General features: G+C 46.4%; 1 protein-coding gene across 5 annotated transcripts in view; it reads right to left on the minus strand.

Annotated features, from left to right (window-relative positions):
• The window catches only part of SLC4A11 (solute carrier family 4 member 11), a 93,910-nt gene that overhangs the window by 46,131 nt on the left and 30,534 nt on the right, over positions 1-17,245 (minus strand). For 4 of the 5 annotated variants that reach the window (XM_039551014.1, XM_019287297.3, XM_019287300.3 and 1 more), the window contains 4 exons: positions 10,207-10,253; positions 4,865-5,096; positions 4,169-4,231; positions 3,544-3,625 (listed from right to left, as the gene is read on the minus strand). In XM_039551014.1, coding sequence (XP_039406948.1) covers positions 3,544-3,625; positions 4,169-4,231; positions 4,865-5,096; positions 10,207-10,253 — 424 coding nt within the window. The remainder of the gene's footprint in view (positions 1-3,543; positions 3,626-4,168; positions 4,232-4,864; positions 5,097-10,206; positions 10,254-17,245) is intronic. The other variant, XM_010402123.4, reaches the window with a different exon arrangement.

The raw sequence follows: 17,245 nt of genomic DNA on the forward strand, positions 1-17,245 counted from the left end.
CCCCTCTGCTCTGCCTGTTAAAACAGCTTTAGGAAATCAGTTTAATGCACAGTCCATGTGCCTTAGCAATCCAGCCAGAAGAAAAGGCTCTACAACTGCTCCATCCAGACTATGGAGCAGCTCGATTTCATGTTTTTTCCAAGGATTCAGCTCTGGAAATCAGCAGTTACACCTCTCTGCTGGCAAGGAGAATACAGCCTGGAAGCTGGGATGCCTGGGGAGCTCCATCAGCTCAGGGACATTTGTTCCATAACCCACCCAGCTGGTGTTTCTCCTAGCAGGACAGCAGAGAGAAAAATTCACCAGCACCCAGTTAAGCTATTTTTAAATCATATATCCTTCACTCCAAGAGGAAAAAATTAAAAATCAGGTATTTTCATCTTCATTTTTCAGCCAGTGAAAGAAGGAATGGAGTGTGATAGGACTTGGCTTGTAATAGAGTCACTTCTTCACATGTCCTTCACTGGATTAGGAGGGGTTTCTTGGGCTGAGGCACAAAACTGCAACACCAAACCCAGCAGCTCCCACTGGAGCTTCTTGCCCATTTTTCCCAGTCCAGACATGCAAAGCATCCAGTTTACCCCTCTGTGCTGGCATCATGGCAGGTCTGGGTGGTCCATGAGCTGTTCCAAACACCCTCCTGGCAGCACCTCTGCCTGCTTCAGTCATTCCATGCTGGAGGAGCCCCAAAACACCTCCTGAGGTCCCACCAGCAGCTGAGCTTCCCCACTTAAATAACTGAGGAAAACTCCCCATTCTGGGACAGGATTATCCCTTGTCCCAGGTTCTCCAAGGGAACAACCACCAGCAGCTTCCCAGGGAAGCAGCAAGAGATCTCTGTGCCACTTTGCGTCCTCCTGTTCTGGCAAATGCTGGAATAGGAGGAAAAAAGAGTTGTGCCCATAGTTTCAAAGGTATGAGATCATAGTCTGGACTGGTGAAATTCATCTGAAACTCTCAAGATTTGCCTTCTAGTTAGGAAATGACCAGGTACACAAATAGAAATCTTCGTTCTTCCAGAGCTGGATCCTGCTGGTCACTGGGGCATGCAAGGTTTTGCTGCTCTCAGCTCTCATTTTAATGGAAGAATCCCAAGTTTTCCATAAACTGATGTATCCTGTGATGGCTTCAGCAAGATCAGGTTTTGGTCATTCTTGACAAACCCAGCCCTAAAGCCTGTTGTGAATCAGAATTCAGCTGTTTTCCTGGACTTCACTGGAACATTCAGACCTTGAGATCTTCAGTTCCTCAAGGGCTTCTTCTGCCCTGTGGCTGAAGCCCAGATCCATATGGAATGTCTGACTTTGCTGGAGCTTCCCTAGACCTGAAACCATCAGGAAAGCACCAAATCCAACAGAAGCAGAAGAGCTGTTTCAACCCCAGGTCCTCTCCACTGCTCTTCCCACTGAGCATAAGTCAGATACGAAACAAGAGCCCAAAAGAGAGGGAAACACATTTTTGTCTCTATTAGGAATGTTCTTCTGCAGCCAGGCTCTGCACAACTCAGTGAAAATCCTACAAAAACCCTTCCTTTCTCACCCCAAACTAACTTCAGCTGTTAATATTTCTCCTCATATGCAGAAGCAACACCACCAAAACCTTATCTCTGAGCTCCTCTTCCTCATTAATATAATCTTATCATGATGCTCAATTCTATCTCATCCACCAGGAATTAAAAGTTGGTTAAGATGCACCAACCCAGCAGCACTAATTTAAAATTTAGCAAAGAGTATAGACCAAATACAAGGATAAAGAATAGCAGATATCTTAAAGGTTCTTCCCACTCATATGGAAAATTTTTTCATCAACAAATTCCTTTTACTTCAGAGGTTTGGAAGCTGTTTTGCAATCTGACTTCAAGAAAAATGTAAGATCTAAAAATATGGCTCACAATCTGTTGCACAATAACTCCAGCAGAAATACAGTGCAATAATTAGATAATTATAGTTAATAACTCATCATTGCTTTCCCACCACTTTCTTCTCCTTCTTCAGAGCAACAAAAGGAAGAAACAAGGAAAGTTTTGCACAAGACACCTTCAGGCTGTGAGCTTATTTTTCAAATCATCTCTTGTCATAGAAGCCAGGATTACTCACATGGATGCACTTAAAGCTCTGGCTCACTTTCCTAAGAGGCTGAACCCACCCTTTTCAGTCTCATGTATGTAATCACAGCATTTGTATCATAACCTTTCAAATGCTTTGGCGTTAAGGCAACACTCCCCAAAACCCCTCCACAGAGATGTCTCATCCCACAGGAGAAACTTCCATCCTCTGCATCAGCAGGACCTACATATCCTTACTGCTGTTACACTTCCTATGGCATCCAAAGTGGAAAAAAAACTGCCCAAAAGTCCTCTTGGTTGAGACCATTTTACTTCATAAACTCATTTTCTTCTTCGTGTTCCTGCTTTGTACGTGCCAGGTGTAAAAACAAGCAGCACACGAAGCACAAAGTATCATCCAGCTCACTTCTTTCTCAGGACACAGCCCTGATATGCAATCGCTTCTTTTTCACACTGAGATCACATCCTTCTCTTTCGTAAGAGACCAAAAACAAGCGGGAGATTTTTCCTTGTTTGTTGATGGTGTTGTCTCCTTTTTGAATTTTTTTAAAAATCCTCTATTTCTCTCCATTTTCCCCAGCCATAAGCAGAGGGCAGGAGAAGAAGTGCCAGCAGAAGGAAAGCTATTGTGACAGTTGTCCCAGCAAACTGGCTGTGAAGGCTAAAATATGTGCATGCCTTTAGGCACCTATCCCACATATCCCAGTAATCTCTCTGGGAATTAACATATTTCTTGACAACTTGACTTCAAGACTGCACAGGAATAAAGCAACAGAGTCAAAAAGGCACTGCTTTGGTTGGCTCAGGAACTCAGGCTCTGGCCTGTCCCCTGTGAAGGGACAGCCTGGCTCACCCCACAGGCCTGACTTGGAGACAATAACTTCAAACCCCAGTTCTGGTCAAGTGCAGGCTGGGGTGAAGCCACCACGTCTCATAAATCCCAGGTGACAGAGTCCTTACTGTCTTAAGGGCCTGCTCCAATGTTTAACAGTGTTGACAATTAATCAGCATCCAAATTAACTGTCCAAGTAATCAGTGTCTAAATAGTGTGGAATGTCTGACTTCAATTTTCAGCTACAAAGTTTGGATGTTTCCATCAAAGGACCTAAGAAATCTTTTGGTACAGGCTCCCAGACTTTGGCAGGCAAAGCAGTCCATGAACCAGTTTGCTTGTCCCTTTGAGAAGTTCGTTTATTAGCATTTCTCAGTAATTAGCATTTTCTGGCTCATTTTTTTCAGCATTCTTAGCTCATTAACAGCAGATTTCTATAACATCCAAGAGCTGAATGCCCTGCAGGGACTGTGGTCACCTACTGCATGTGTTTGCAAAGAGGAGAAGCCCAGAGAGAGACTGAGGATGGATGGAACAGGCACCATGATCTCAACCCAAAAGGACACATTCTGAACCTCTGCTCTTCCCAGCAGCAGGAAAAGCTTTGGAAGGCAGTGGATTTTGCTCATCCAGCCCAGGTACTTACATGATACAGAGCCAGGACTGCTGATACTGCACCCCCGTGACTGTGGCTGTGACCCCTTGAATTGTGTCTGATAAGAGGTGAACTGGGAAAAGAAGAGAGGGAAACATCACAGGCTGTCCTCGTTTATTCTGCAGCTGTAAATAGCGTTTCCTTCTAAATGGAAGCTGACTACTAATCCCAAGCATTCCCATCTGCCCAGTGGACTGATGCAGGGGTGGGGGCTGACAGGGAGAGATGGAAACATTTGTCCTGCTGCTTTTGACTTGTGTCCTTAAACTATTCACAGCTTAGAAAGGCAGCTGCTTTCTCCTCCCAACATCATCCTACTGCACTACTGGGTTATTAGATTAGCATTATCCACCACACACACACAGACAGGACTGGGAGGGGTGTCACCTTCCCAATCCCCTGCCCTCTCTCCCCCTCTTCCCAGCTACTGCTCTCACACTATTTTATGGCACTACTTACTTTTCGTTCCTTATTGGCAGAAAGCCTAAATTAAAGGGGTTATAAATGCGAAGCTCTAAGACAGGTAGCAAGAAGTAACCAAAGCATGAACATGCTTACTACATGCTCAGGACTTGACATATCTGTTAAACAAATTCACTCAGGCTGTGACAGTTACATTTGAGGTGCGATGGACATGTTTGTCTATTCATTCCTGTTGACTCTGAAACATCAGGGGTGCCTACAGAGAAACAATGCTCAGTTAAGCTTCTTTGCATCTTGGGCTAAAAGGCGGCGTTTTTAGACTACACTACGACATTTGTTGATAGCTTAAGGTGACATCAGAGCCAACAACCTTGGCTAGGGCTGCCCTGGTTGAGCTTCTGGAGGAAAATCAAGTGACTCCCATCTCCTCCAGTGGGCTGGGAGTGACACAAAGGCTCAACCCTCCCCAATTACTTATCCAAAGCAGGCAAAATTCCCCAGCCTGTGTGAATTCAGGTGGAGAATCACAAGGCAAAGGAGCCATTGCTGACAAGACACCAGCAAGAGTCTCTTGGCTGAACAGTGTTGTCGGAGGACAAGCAAACCAAAAGGGTCCACGCAGACAAGACACCCCAGTGCTGTGGACTCCTCACCCCAGAGAGCACCACAATGGGTGATCTTAACGAAACAGGGGCAAGACTCCACCAAAACACAAAAACCGTGGAGAAATGAGATCCTTCAGTCTGAATGACATGGAAAAAATCAACCCAAGGTGTCACATGCAACGTGCAAGCCTGGGGACCACACAGTGCGTGTCCAGCACCCCACCATGGCAGGGATGGCAAATGAACAGCAGCCCACCAGCCAAAGCAAACCAAGAGCTGATTACCGTTCCCTTCCCGTGGCGTCCCTGAATCTGTGAATAAAGTGTTCATGATTTTTTCAAAGTTGCAGCTCGGCTCCATGTTCTCAGGATCCTCCGCGAAGTGTTTCAGCATCTCCCGAAGAACATCGTCCAAGGACGTGGCTGTTTCATCCAGGATGATGCTGGCTCTGGCCAAGAACCCATCCAAGTCTCGTTGGGCTCTGACCTCCTCCTCAAAGTTCTTTAATTTCAGGTACTGTGTTGAGAAAAGGTCAGAGCATGAGACAGCTGTACACGGTAACAGCAAAGTAGAATCTGGGTCCTTCACAAGGAGTTTTGCTGAGGTTACCACCTAACCAAAGATTCTATTGGCCATCCAGATCACAGGAGAAAAGGAATTTTATGCATTAATGCATTGAAGGTTTGCATTTTCAAGGCTTATCCTAGTAGTGTGCCCATAGGTGAATTCCCAGGTACCTTTTATACACTTACAAAGAAAGCAGAATTTAAAAAAAAAAAAAAAAAAAAAAAAAGGATTTTTTTTTTAGCCTAGAATAAAGTAGAATAAGTTAGCCTAAAAGCAAAAATGTTTAAGGTAGCATTTAAAATCCTCTTTAGGTTCAAGTAATTCAAGAAGTTTGAAAAAATGTGGGAAAGTTATTTGGGAGAAAGGGACCCTGAGCTCAGCAGCATGAAAAATTACCAGTATGAATCTCAGTGCCAAGTCAACTCAGCTGTCCTCAAACTGGAAACCAGCTGTCCCCAGTGCTCCCAGTTAGGGATTCTAAAGTGGAAGGTGGGGAATGCCATCCAGCCCATCACCTTTTCTGACACTTGCTGAATTTTACTTCTTTCCACTTCCATGGAAGTTTTCTTCCTTTGTGGATTTAGCTTTCAAGCTATAATGAAAAAAAGACAGCAGAGGCTGAAACTATCCCAGCTCTCTGCTGGTTCCTTCTGCTGTCCCACACCTACTGGCCCCGGTGTATTCCAGAACCTCAACTCCTTTCTGTACCTGTCATCTGTGAAGGTGATTAATCGAGTGATCAAACTACAAGCGCCTCGTTCCCATTGCACAGTCCTTGGAAATCCACACACAGAGCACTGGACAAGGAGGGCTGGCAGTCCTGTCCCTCTCCTCCAACAGCCTAAGACTGAGTGAGGAAATGGAACTGTGCTGTTATGTGGATCTTCCTTCCGGTGGGAAGGCTGCCAGGCTGGAATTCATGGTGCTGAGAACCAGATTGTCAGGAGGTATTTAAACCCTCAGTTCCCCTCAAGCTCAATAAGAACCAAGCTCTGAATTGCTTTCACAAATCTGATCCCCAGCTGTCTCCACAGCCAGGACCATGCCACGTTCCCCCCAGGGTACAGGGCCATCCCAGAGCCTGACTCATGGGTGCCCTCCTTCCATGCACACTCTCTCTTACCTTTTCCATTTATAGACACAGGCGAAAAAATGCTAACATCTCCCTAATTACTGTAATTATCACAGCAACTATCAAGTTGTCAGTACACATCCATTGCAATTAGCACTGTTTTACTTTGCATCAATCACTTTTTCCACAGCATCCTTGAGAGGGAGGATTCTCTGAAGCATTTCAGCTCCCACCCAGAAGGCTTTGGAACCATCTGCTCGTAGGAGAGGAGACGGTGACAGAGCTACAGCTCCACCTCAGAAGTGCAAGCAGTGAGTCTGCCTCACATTGAGGGCAGATTATCACACACCTGTAACAGGAGTTTTCAAAATAGCAGAGGTGGCTTTGTGTCACCAACTTCTCCCCCGCCTGAGAGAAGCAACCAGAAGCAGAACAACAGAAGGAGAAAGTTAAGGGACAGCAAAAATTTAATCAAAAGCGTTCATGTGGGTTATTAGCCCAGATCACAGAATGATGGAACGGTTTGGGTTGAAGGGACCTTAAAGATCATCCAATTCCAACCCCCTGCCATGGGCAGGGACACCTTCTACTATCCCAGCTGGCTCCAAGTCCTGTTCAGCCTAGCCTTGGACACTTCCAGGGATGCAGGGGCAGCCACAGCTTCTCTGGGCCAAGGCCTGCCTCACCATCTTCACAATAAAGATTTTTTTCCTAATATCCAACCTAAACCTACTCTTTTTCAGTCTGAAGCCATTTCCCCTTGTCCTGTCACTCCAGACTATTGTAAATAATCTCTCCCCATCCTTCTTGGAGCTCCCTTCAGGTACTGGAAGGCCCCAATCCATCTCAATCAACACTGATCCTGCAGTGGGTTGTGCATGACAGCACCAGCAGCAGCTCACTGCAAGGCAGAAGGATTCAGCTCCAGCTGAGCCACAAGCTTCAAGCAATGCCTTGGGAAAATTACTTTCCATGCCTCAGTGCTGTTTGATTTCCCTGCTGCTGGTCCTTTAGAGGAAACAGGGGAAAGATCCACGTTTATCACCCATTTATCACTCCCCTGACATTAGGGAAGATATTATAGAGTCATGGAATGGGCTGGGTTGGAAGGAACCTCAAAGCTCATCCAGTTCCATCCCTTTCACGGGCAGGGACACCTTTCACTATCCCAGGTGCTCCAAGCCCCATCCAGCCTGGCCTTGGACACTTCCAGGGATCCAGGGGCAGCCACAGCTTCTCTGGGCACCCTGTGCCAGGGCCTCCCCAGCCTCACAGGGAAGCATCTCTTTGTAACACCCAACCTGAATCTACTCTCTGAGCTTAAAGAGGCTTTATGCACATTAAACATCACAAGGCAACCAGCCACCATGAAAGGAGAAAAATCCATCACTCCCTGAGACACACTAAAATCAAATTACTGGAAGCACTGGCACAGCAAAGCCTCAGCAACAGCTCAGGCACAACTGTTGCAGCCAGGACCCCTGCTGGGTTCAGGGGAGATTAATGAATGCTCCCTCACTAATATTTTTAGCTGGATAGTCAAGTCACACCAGGAAATTTGATGCTGGAAACTCGATGCTGGAAACTGCTCAGGAAGAAACCCAAGCCAGCTGCCCAACAGTCATTTGAACAGCTCTGGGTATCCTTGATTGCAAAGCTCCACGTTGCACCGTGACAGGAACAGAGGCTGTTGTGCCAAAAACGGGGGAAATACTGAAACAGCCTCTCCTGACTCCAGGCAGGCCAAAATCACACATTTTAACTCATCAACTAGGCTCAAAATGCAAGATCTCTCCTGGTTGGCTGCTCTGGAGACACCTTCACTTAGAGCCACTGGCAATTTTTTTATGGTGTCCAAAAAATCCCATTCTCCTGAGCAGAGCTGTGCCTTGGGCCAATTCCCTCAGAACCACTCTGTGATGGTGATTAAATAGTTCAATCTGTGTGAAGAAGCCCTTATTTCTGCCCACCGAGTGCCCTGTTAGATAGCAACTTTCCTGAGACACAAACTGCCCTTCCAGAACCACAGGCTACCACCAGAGACAGAGACAACCTACAGGGAAACTTCTCCAGACAAAGCTTCTCACTTCTCTGCTGGTGATTCCCCCTTCCCAGACACTTGGAGCCATCATCTCCATGAGTCAGGTCCCAATTTCCTTTGCATTTGAAGCACAAAATTTCCACTGATCCTCCCTGAAGGGAAAAACTGGCAAAAGAATCTTTTTCTCAAGCCCTGCTAAAGCGCTCTGGTATTTGTGGCTCCACAGCACACTAAAACACTCAAGCATGAACTGTAGGCCAGAAAAAGCAGGAATCCTACAGCTCTGAAAAGGAAAAACAAAATAGAAGAGACACTTACGAGTTAGCAGTTTCCAACTATTTCTTATCAGAGGCAGATCCTGCATTTGGGCTTAGAATTTGCACTTTTAAGCGATTAAGTTCTCGGGTTACTTTCAGTCAAGTGTGTGTGACTGAGAACCTTGGCACTGGGATTAGACAAGACAAATTAGGGAGGAAGACATTTTCATTCCTGAGCATGGAATAGCTTCTTTTAACTTCCATTATTCTATACCAAACAATGTTTTAATATTTCTCTGGTGCTGGTGGCTTTGTTTTGGGTAGTGTTTTCTTTGGTATTTATTTGCTTTGGGGTTTTTTTGTTAACTTGGGGAAAAGGTTTCTAAAGCTATCACACATTTTTCTCCCACTACTAATTCAGCCTTCTGGAATATCTTTTCAGGATTTGGGCTGTCTTAGAGGCCTAAAGCAAAGCAGAATTAAAGAGCTCTCTGGGATTCCCTAAAAAGCCCCCAAAGCTTACAAGGCTACACAGACTAAAACCTCAAGTTACAACCTGCAATGAAGGCTGAAATACAAGACCTCAGGCACTGGCCCAGCTGCCCAGGGCAGTGGTGGAGTCCCCATCCCTGGAGGGATTTAAAAGCTGTGTGGATGTGGCACTTGGGGACATGGGTCAGTGGTGGCCTGGGCAGTGCTGGGGGAATGGGTGGATTTGGTGATCTTAGAGGGTTTTTCCAATCTAAATGATTCTGTGATTTACCAGGATCAGTGATGCTCCAAGCTCCCATGACAACAACCCCTCCCTCCAACCATCAGGCAAGAAGTCAAGACAACTTAAAGCACCCTGAGCCTCACAACCCGAAAGAGAAAACTTCACATGGTATTAAATACAGAATCAGAGAATTAAAGAATGGGTTGGGTTGGAAGGGACCTTAAAGATCACCCAGTCCCACCCCCTGCTGTGGGCAGGGACACATTCCACTATCCCACACTGCTCCAAGCCCCGTCCAGCCTGGCCTTGGACACTTCCAGGGATCCAGGGACAGCCACAGCTTCTCTGGGCACCCTGTGCCAGGGCCTCACCACCCTCACAGGGAACTTATCAAAATACCAACTCTATTCCTCCCTGAGTATTTTCTGTGCATTTCCACAGCCAAAGGCTTGGAATAACACAGCCTATACAAAGTTTTTTTGCACTTTCACCTTATCATTAGTGAGTTACAGTCTCAGAAGCAAGTGTAAACTAAGAGTGGGCTCCTAATCCTCCTCCTAGCCTGCTTGTTTCCAGGCATTTCACTCCTGCTGAACCTCGTGAAGGACGACTGATTAGCTGGAATAAACAAGGAACCAAATCCCAGCCATGTCTACTGGGTGTCTCTGCTCCCAGCTCCACAGCGCACACTTGGATCCCTGTGGAGGCAGCTGCAGAAGAGAGAACGATGAATTAACATGTCAAGGAATTGTCTGGGACAAAAAGCAGTGGAACAATCAGAATTACAGAGAGATTGTTTGGAGAATGAGCAGCATGTGGCTTTTTAGGTTTAAAGAAAGGGAGAGGAATTCAAGAGAAGAAGCATTTTAAATGCCTTTTGCTTAAGCCAGTGACAAACAGCCCCTCAGTGTGATCCTTTTCTGTACTTCTGGGCAATGAAAAAACCAAATTGGTCACACAGCACCTCTACTTACCTTCCTCGATGTGTGCAGTAACACGCAGCCAGCACCTTCACTTTCAGCTGCAAAGATGGGAAAAAAAAAAACCACATCAGAAGAGTGTTACTATCAGAGGTACCTGACAGGCAGCAGGAGCCAAGCAGGAGGCTCAGGAGGAGGTGAAGCATCACTCTCTTGGCAGGGGATGATCTCTAGAGAAAAGCAGAGATTCAACTTTTACAACATCTCCCATTTTGGAAGCGTGAACCAAGCACAGGATTGGCATTATCTGGTCACTTGGGGATTGTGTCTTGCAGATTTTTTTGGCTGGATTTTTATAACTCTGATGTATTTTTACTCTTTCTTTCTCTCCCCCCTGCTCCACTCCCCAAAAATCTAACTCCTAATCCTTTAAGTAATCATTTAATCCAATGCATCATTGTTTGATAGATTGAGGCTATGATTTCATGAGTCACCCTCGTTTGGAAACCCTCCTTGTCCTCGTTAAAAGAGTCAACAATAACAGCCAGGCACTTCCAAGGGATTGCAGGCAGTGACTCCAAGATGAGCACATTAATGTCCTGTCAACTCACCATGCTGCCTCCATAAATCTGAGGAGAAAGCAACACAGCTCTTGGGAAAGAAAACTGCTGTTTAGAGACTAGTAAATGTCATTTAATACACAGGATGGGGGAACCCGGGAAATTCCCACTTCAAACTTCCAAGCGCCAACAATAACATTTTCTTAAGAGTATCTACGAAGCCCTTTTTGGGTATCAGCTACAAAACAAAACCAAACCAAGATGTACTTGCCAAAAGCCCACTCCTTGCATCCAAGGCAGCCTCTCTGTGGCATTATTTGTCCCACAGGCACTTTTTGTGCAGAGAATCATGGAATGGTTTGGGTTGGGTTGGAAGGGACCTTAAAGACCATCGAGGTCATCTTCCACTTGACCAGGTTGCTCCAAGCCCCATCCAACCTGGCCTTGAACACTTCCAGCCTGGCATCCTTCTCCTTAAGTTCTCCAAAATACCCCCAAGCCTGAGCTGCTACCAAAATGAAACACATGAACAGCTTTAATTTGAACAAGCGCAGCAGCAGCATGGAAAAAACCCACTGAAGACCAAAACCTTTCCAGAGGCCAAGCTGTGGAAAACTACAGAGATGTAACACGGAGTTACAGCTACTCAGATGAGTGCTTTGCTTCTTTTGTAGATCTCTACTTCCTACCCTGTAAGAGCTGCTGCAATCCCATGACTTGGCCACACACCTTCAAGCCAAGCCCTGCTACTCTCCAAAAACTAAGCTGAGGGTGCAACTCACGTTGAAACTCCAGAAAAAAAGCAATTGTTTTTTGCAAGCAGAAAGCTGCTTTAATCAAAATCATCGCTGATCAAACAGAGATTTGAGTCTTGCCCTCGATGGGGTTCAAAGGCTCCAGCTCAAAATGGGAGCAGAGCAGTGGAGAAGAGGGAAAGGACTGACTTCATCTTCCCCTAAACAAAATGAGGTGGTTCAGAGGCTTTGGTTACATCACCCAGCTTCTCCCAAATTTCACTTGGATGCTGCACATGTGACTAAAAGCATCACTTAACCAGACAAGTCTGCTGCTACAACAGCCCCAATTATCCCTGCTTTTGACACGCCTTTTGGAAAACATAAGCTGTTTCATCTAAAAAAGTGCTATTTATTATTAAAAAGCAAGCACCCAAATAAACCAGAAACATCAAGCATTTTCCCCAGGCTCTCACATTTGTAGTTCTCCAACGCTCACTTACCCAACTTCCAGCCTAATTACACATGCAGAAGTATGTGGGGAGATTTGGAAGTCCATAAATATTCATTGAGGAGAAAACATGTTTTGGTTTATCTGCTTTTGCAAGGCATAGTTCGGGAAAGACAAAAAAACCCCACAAGCCCGAACAATAGCAGGCACATGCTGAAGAGAGAGCTGCAGCCTGTCCTCATGGATACATGGAAATGCAACAGAAATTCAGGTTGTGCTTTTATCAGGCAGCAGCTCTTGGTTCTTCTTATCATTTTTGAGGCGTATCAATCTTTGCTGACAGCTCTCTCACGTACCCAGCTGGAGGAGCACCAAGTGCTGCTTTATCAACACAAGCAAAAACATCTAATTACATCTGTTGGAGCAGGATCTTTCAAACCTCTCAAAAAAGCTGTTCTGGGTATGGAGGTGGCACTTTGGAAAGCCCAGAGCCTCATTCATCATTCATCCCAACAACACCGCTCGGATTTAATCCAGGCAGGAAGACGGATGGATACGGTGATCCCAGTTCTGGGCTGGTATCTTAAATGCTCACTGGAGTGCTACAACATCACTCAGGGACAGCAGCAAATCCACTGGAACATGACAAAGGGGAGGGAAAAATACACAGAGACTTCTCAAGTGCTCTCCTGCCTTGCTCACATTAAATATCCATTTATTTCCTGCTGGGCAATGCGGGATCAAACCCTGCAGGAGGTTGCCCATGACACATCCAAAGCTCAAGTCCAACCACCACCAGCCTACCACCCATTTCCTCCTCTTCCACAGCACCATCCCTCCAGCCAAGGAGGGGGTAAAAAGATCCAACACCCTTGGCCCTTGCACCTCCACAGAGGAGCCCTTCACGGGAATGACATGGATACAGAAAACCCTGGATCCATCTTACAAGAAACTCCCCATCAATCTCCTCGGCAATGTCTCACTGTCAAGAGCAGTAACTTGAAAATCTCAATATTTGAGATTTCACACCTGAACGCCACAATTAAGCACAATGAAACACCACGAGGAGGTCAGGACCACATGAAATTTTCATGTCGATTTTTGCAGCCCTCCTTGCCGGACAGAGCAGGCAGCAAAAGCCTATTTTAGGCAAGAGAGCGAGCGAGGGGCATTATTGTGTGTCCTCACAGCTGAGGGAGAGCTGCCAGGGGTGGCTGAGCTTATCTGTTGGGCTCTGTGCCAGGTCCTGCCCAGGGGAAAGCCAAAAAGTCAGCAACGCATCTCCGACATCCCCTGGCAGCCACATCAAGGCGCCACGCGCATCCCGAATTTCTGGGATGCGTGCATGCAGGCACGGAGCCTGACTGGGAATGCCACAAGTGACTCCCGGGGAGTTCAGTTCTGACAACGCCGAGGAATTGTCAACATCAGAACTCGTGGCACACTCAGGGCCCTGCCTCTCCTTTTTATTTCCCACCATTCTGCAAACAGGCCCCATCCAACTTCAACACAAACGAGGAGATTTAATACTTGGAAGTTTATTTGCTCAGTTTCATCCCAGCTGCCCTAATAATATCCCTGAGAACAAGCCAGAGAAACAAAATCCCCTCCTTGCTTCCCCTCCACCCCCTCCTTAGGTAACAACATCTGCCATGCAAGCCTGAAAACAAACCCCTGAAAGTCAAATACCAAAGTTTAAGGCTTTTCACCTTTTGTCTTGAGAGATCTCCTTTCACCCAAGATCCCCTTCCCTTATCCAGGTGTCCAGTGCTGCCCTTAACACCTGAGAAGATCCAAAAGCCTTTGGAGCAGAGCCACCACTGGATGCCTGCAGCATCTTAAGACTGTATTTTATTTTGAGATAAAAGGAGTGGAAATTAGAGTAAAAGAGCTTTTTGGCTGTGCACATTTCTTTAGATCTACAAACACTCCCTGGTGCATCTTCATGGTAAATATATATGCACAGTAAAATAAATCAGAGCAGAATACTACATTAGCACTTCCACCTTTTTCTCTGAAAAATATCAAGGATCTGGTGTGAGTGGAAGTATTTAAGGTTTGGAGGGCTTATAATTTGAAAAAAAACCCTATTTTATCTTTGTTTTTTATCAGGGGTCTGCCCAAATCTAAGACTCAGCCATTTGTGCTGAACCACACTGCAAGCATTTGTTCTGCTTTTCAAATCTGCCTTAAAAATACATAAATACAACCACATCACCGCATGGCATGACAGGAGTTTGTGAGGAGCAGTGGTGACACCTCTAACACACCACTGGCAGTGAGGGATTGCACAAGCAGGATCTCAGAGGGATTCTTTGCTTCGCTGTGCTCAGCCTGGGCTAATCACCATCAGATTTGAGTAATTTTGGTTAAATACTGTTAGATAAATAACTGTGCCTTTATTATCCCATATTCCCACAACAGGTGATGGGCTGAGCTCAGGAGACATCCTAAAGTCAGTGTTCATCCCACAAATTCCCAGGTTAAAAGCAGGTGAGAATAAGGATTCTGGAACAGCAAAACCAGCTGGGCATGTGAAGGCCCATCCCTCATACTCCTGGGTGGGGAATGGGGAAGAGAGGGGACAGCACAGAGACTGAGCAGGGACAAGGTAAGCGTATCAAGTGTGGTGTCACTTGTCACACCCACATGCTATAAAAGCCAAATATTTCATTAAAAACCCCACCTGTAGTAGGTTTTGTTGATCAATTTGGGGCAGGGGGAACATGTGCATTTTTTTCATGCACTCTAAATCCCACGGGAAGCTGCTCCAAAGGACCAAGGTGAAGCAGGGAGAAGGGAGGCCGCTGCCTCCGTGCAGAACCACCCGCGCTCCCCCCACACCTCCCTCGGCTTCCTAAGCAGCGCTTTGAAAACACCCTCATCAGGAAATTCGGAGGGAGGCCGTCCCCCCCCCGGCACACAATTGGTATATCCACTTTCCATTAGAGGGTAGGAAGCCTCGGGAGCCCAACATCCCACTCTGACATCAAACTGCTAAAACAGGAGTTATCAGATGGAACGCGTGGGTCAGCATTGTGCCTCGAGACATAAAAAGGACCTTGGTATTAATGTGAGGAAATGTGACTATTGTGTGCAGAGTGATACCCATTCAAGCCCAGACCACTTGTCTCTGGACGCTACTCTCCCTGGAATATCCTTGGCGCCAGCATCCAGCTTTTCTCCTCGTCCCCTTGAAGAAAAAAGTCATCTGGGCAGGGCCTGGGCCAGGACTTGGATCCAGTGTTTTGCCAGGAGCAGCGGCGGCGGGCGTGCACGTGTGTGCCTCTGGAGCGGGATACAGGAAACTGTTGATTCTCTGTATCTAGGAATGATCAATTGTCCGCAGGGTGGAACAGCCTTTAATTTCTCCTGAAGCGTAATTCATGTTCCGCTCCTTCCCCCCCCACCCCGGCAGAGCCACATCCTGCTCTCCAATTGGCTTTTTGCTGCCGTCAGGAGTTTGCTTTGTTCTCCCCAAAACTGCTGCAAGCACCTCTAAAATCACCGGTCTGAGCATCAGCTGCAACTGGGAAAAGTTAAGCAGCTACAGCTCCACAAGCCCTTGATAAATTGTGCCTAAATTGAAGCAAACCCTGTGCAAACCCCCCTTGTAATGTGGGTAAGGAGAAGGTGAATTATTTCAGAACCTCAAACTACAAAAACGACATCCGAAGAGCTGTTTTAAAACCCCAAACTACAAGAACAAGATCCAAATCATTGTTTTAAAACCTAACACTGAGAAAAAGCCAAGGTCCAAATGATGAAAGTATGTGCCTGGCTAATTTAAGGGAGCTGCCAAGGAGATCAGAACGCTGTGACTGATGGCAAAGATGTGTCCCCACGTATTCCAAAGACTCACTTGCATCACCTGTCCATTAAATTTAAGGCCCAGCCTAAACCAAGCTGCTGTATTTATTTGCAGGGATTTAATTCCAGGCGTGCTGCAGGTAAAGCTTTCCTGGACAAGGGCCTGGAGTGCCAGGACAAGGGGGACATTTAGATTACCTGAAAAAGAAGTTTTTTTACAATGAGAGTGGTGTGGCCCTGACCCAGGTTGCTCAGAGAAGCTGTGGCTGCCCCTGGATCCCTGGAAGTGTCCAAGGCCAGGCTGGACAGGGCTTGGAGCACCCTGGTTTAGTGGAAAACATTCCTGCTCACTGCAGGGGGGTTGGGCTTGATGACCTTTAAAGGTCACTTCCCACCCAAACAATTCTGTGATTTTACTTGCCAACATTTGTTATGACTTCAGAAAAAGCCGCAGCCTAAAAACCACCCCGATCTTCCCCCAAAAATGCAGATCCCACGTCCAAAAGCCTCCAGCTTCAGATACATACCCACCTTCCTGTTAGAGCTCCTAACATTTGCTGGAAACAAATGTTACCACCAAAATCTGAGTTACAAGCATGAAAAGCAGAAGAGAATTAAAAAACCTTTCATCAGTTAACGCAAGGAAGCACTGAAACACCCAGGAGAAATGACCCAAATGTCACTGCTGAGCAGCCTTTTAGTGCTCAGGCATCTGCACTGCTTTGGGCTCATTATTCCCTGCAAAGGCAGCCAGTATTCATTAAAAATAAGACAGGCCATACCTTAAACCCCAGATTTCTTCAAGCCATCCTGTTTTTCACACACCTGCGCACAAAACCCAGCATTTTAGGCCAATGGTCAATTGTTGGAGTTTTATGGCTCGTGCTGTGTTGGTTCAAAGCTGAGTCCAACACGGTGATCTTTTAAAACCAGAATTATAGTGGAGAGCATCCAGTTATGCTCATGGAGAGCTGCACACACATCACAGAGACCAACAGCTCGACAGGATGATGCAGAGCTGTCACTGCATCTGTAATTCCACCTTCATTGCCTGCCAGCACCTGGACCCCAGGGTTCCAACTCAGCCCCTCTCCAAATGGGAATTTTGGATCTTTTAGCCCCGTATTAAGGTGGGCAGCAACCTCACAGCAGCTGACCCAAAAAAAAGTCTCCAGCAAGAGAGAGTCTGGGGAGCACATTCAGCCAAGAGACCACATTTTGGCTCAAACATTTCACCCAGAATGCAGGAAAATGAGATGAGGATGCAAAGATGTCATTCCCACACTTGGTTTTCCTCTGTGTTTACAGAGCAGCAGAGGATTTTGTAGGATCCTGGTGCAGCAGCTCCCTTGGGGTAGGAAATGAAGTGTTTGGGGCATCTGGCATTGCCTGGAGAAACCCTACTTTTACTTCCTCCCTCCTTCCCAGCTTGTCTTGCTCTGGACAATCCATGCAAAGGATCATCTCCACAGTTTTGTTCCAGGAAATCAAAGCCTGAGTATTACAAAAAACCTCCCAAAGCTTCCCAAGAATGGCAG

The sequence above is a fragment of the Corvus cornix genome, chromosome 4 (genome assembly GCF_000738735.6).
Source record: "Corvus cornix cornix isolate S_Up_H32 chromosome 4, ASM73873v5, whole genome shotgun sequence".
Lineage (NCBI taxonomy): Eukaryota > Metazoa > Chordata > Aves > Passeriformes > Corvidae > Corvus > Corvus cornix.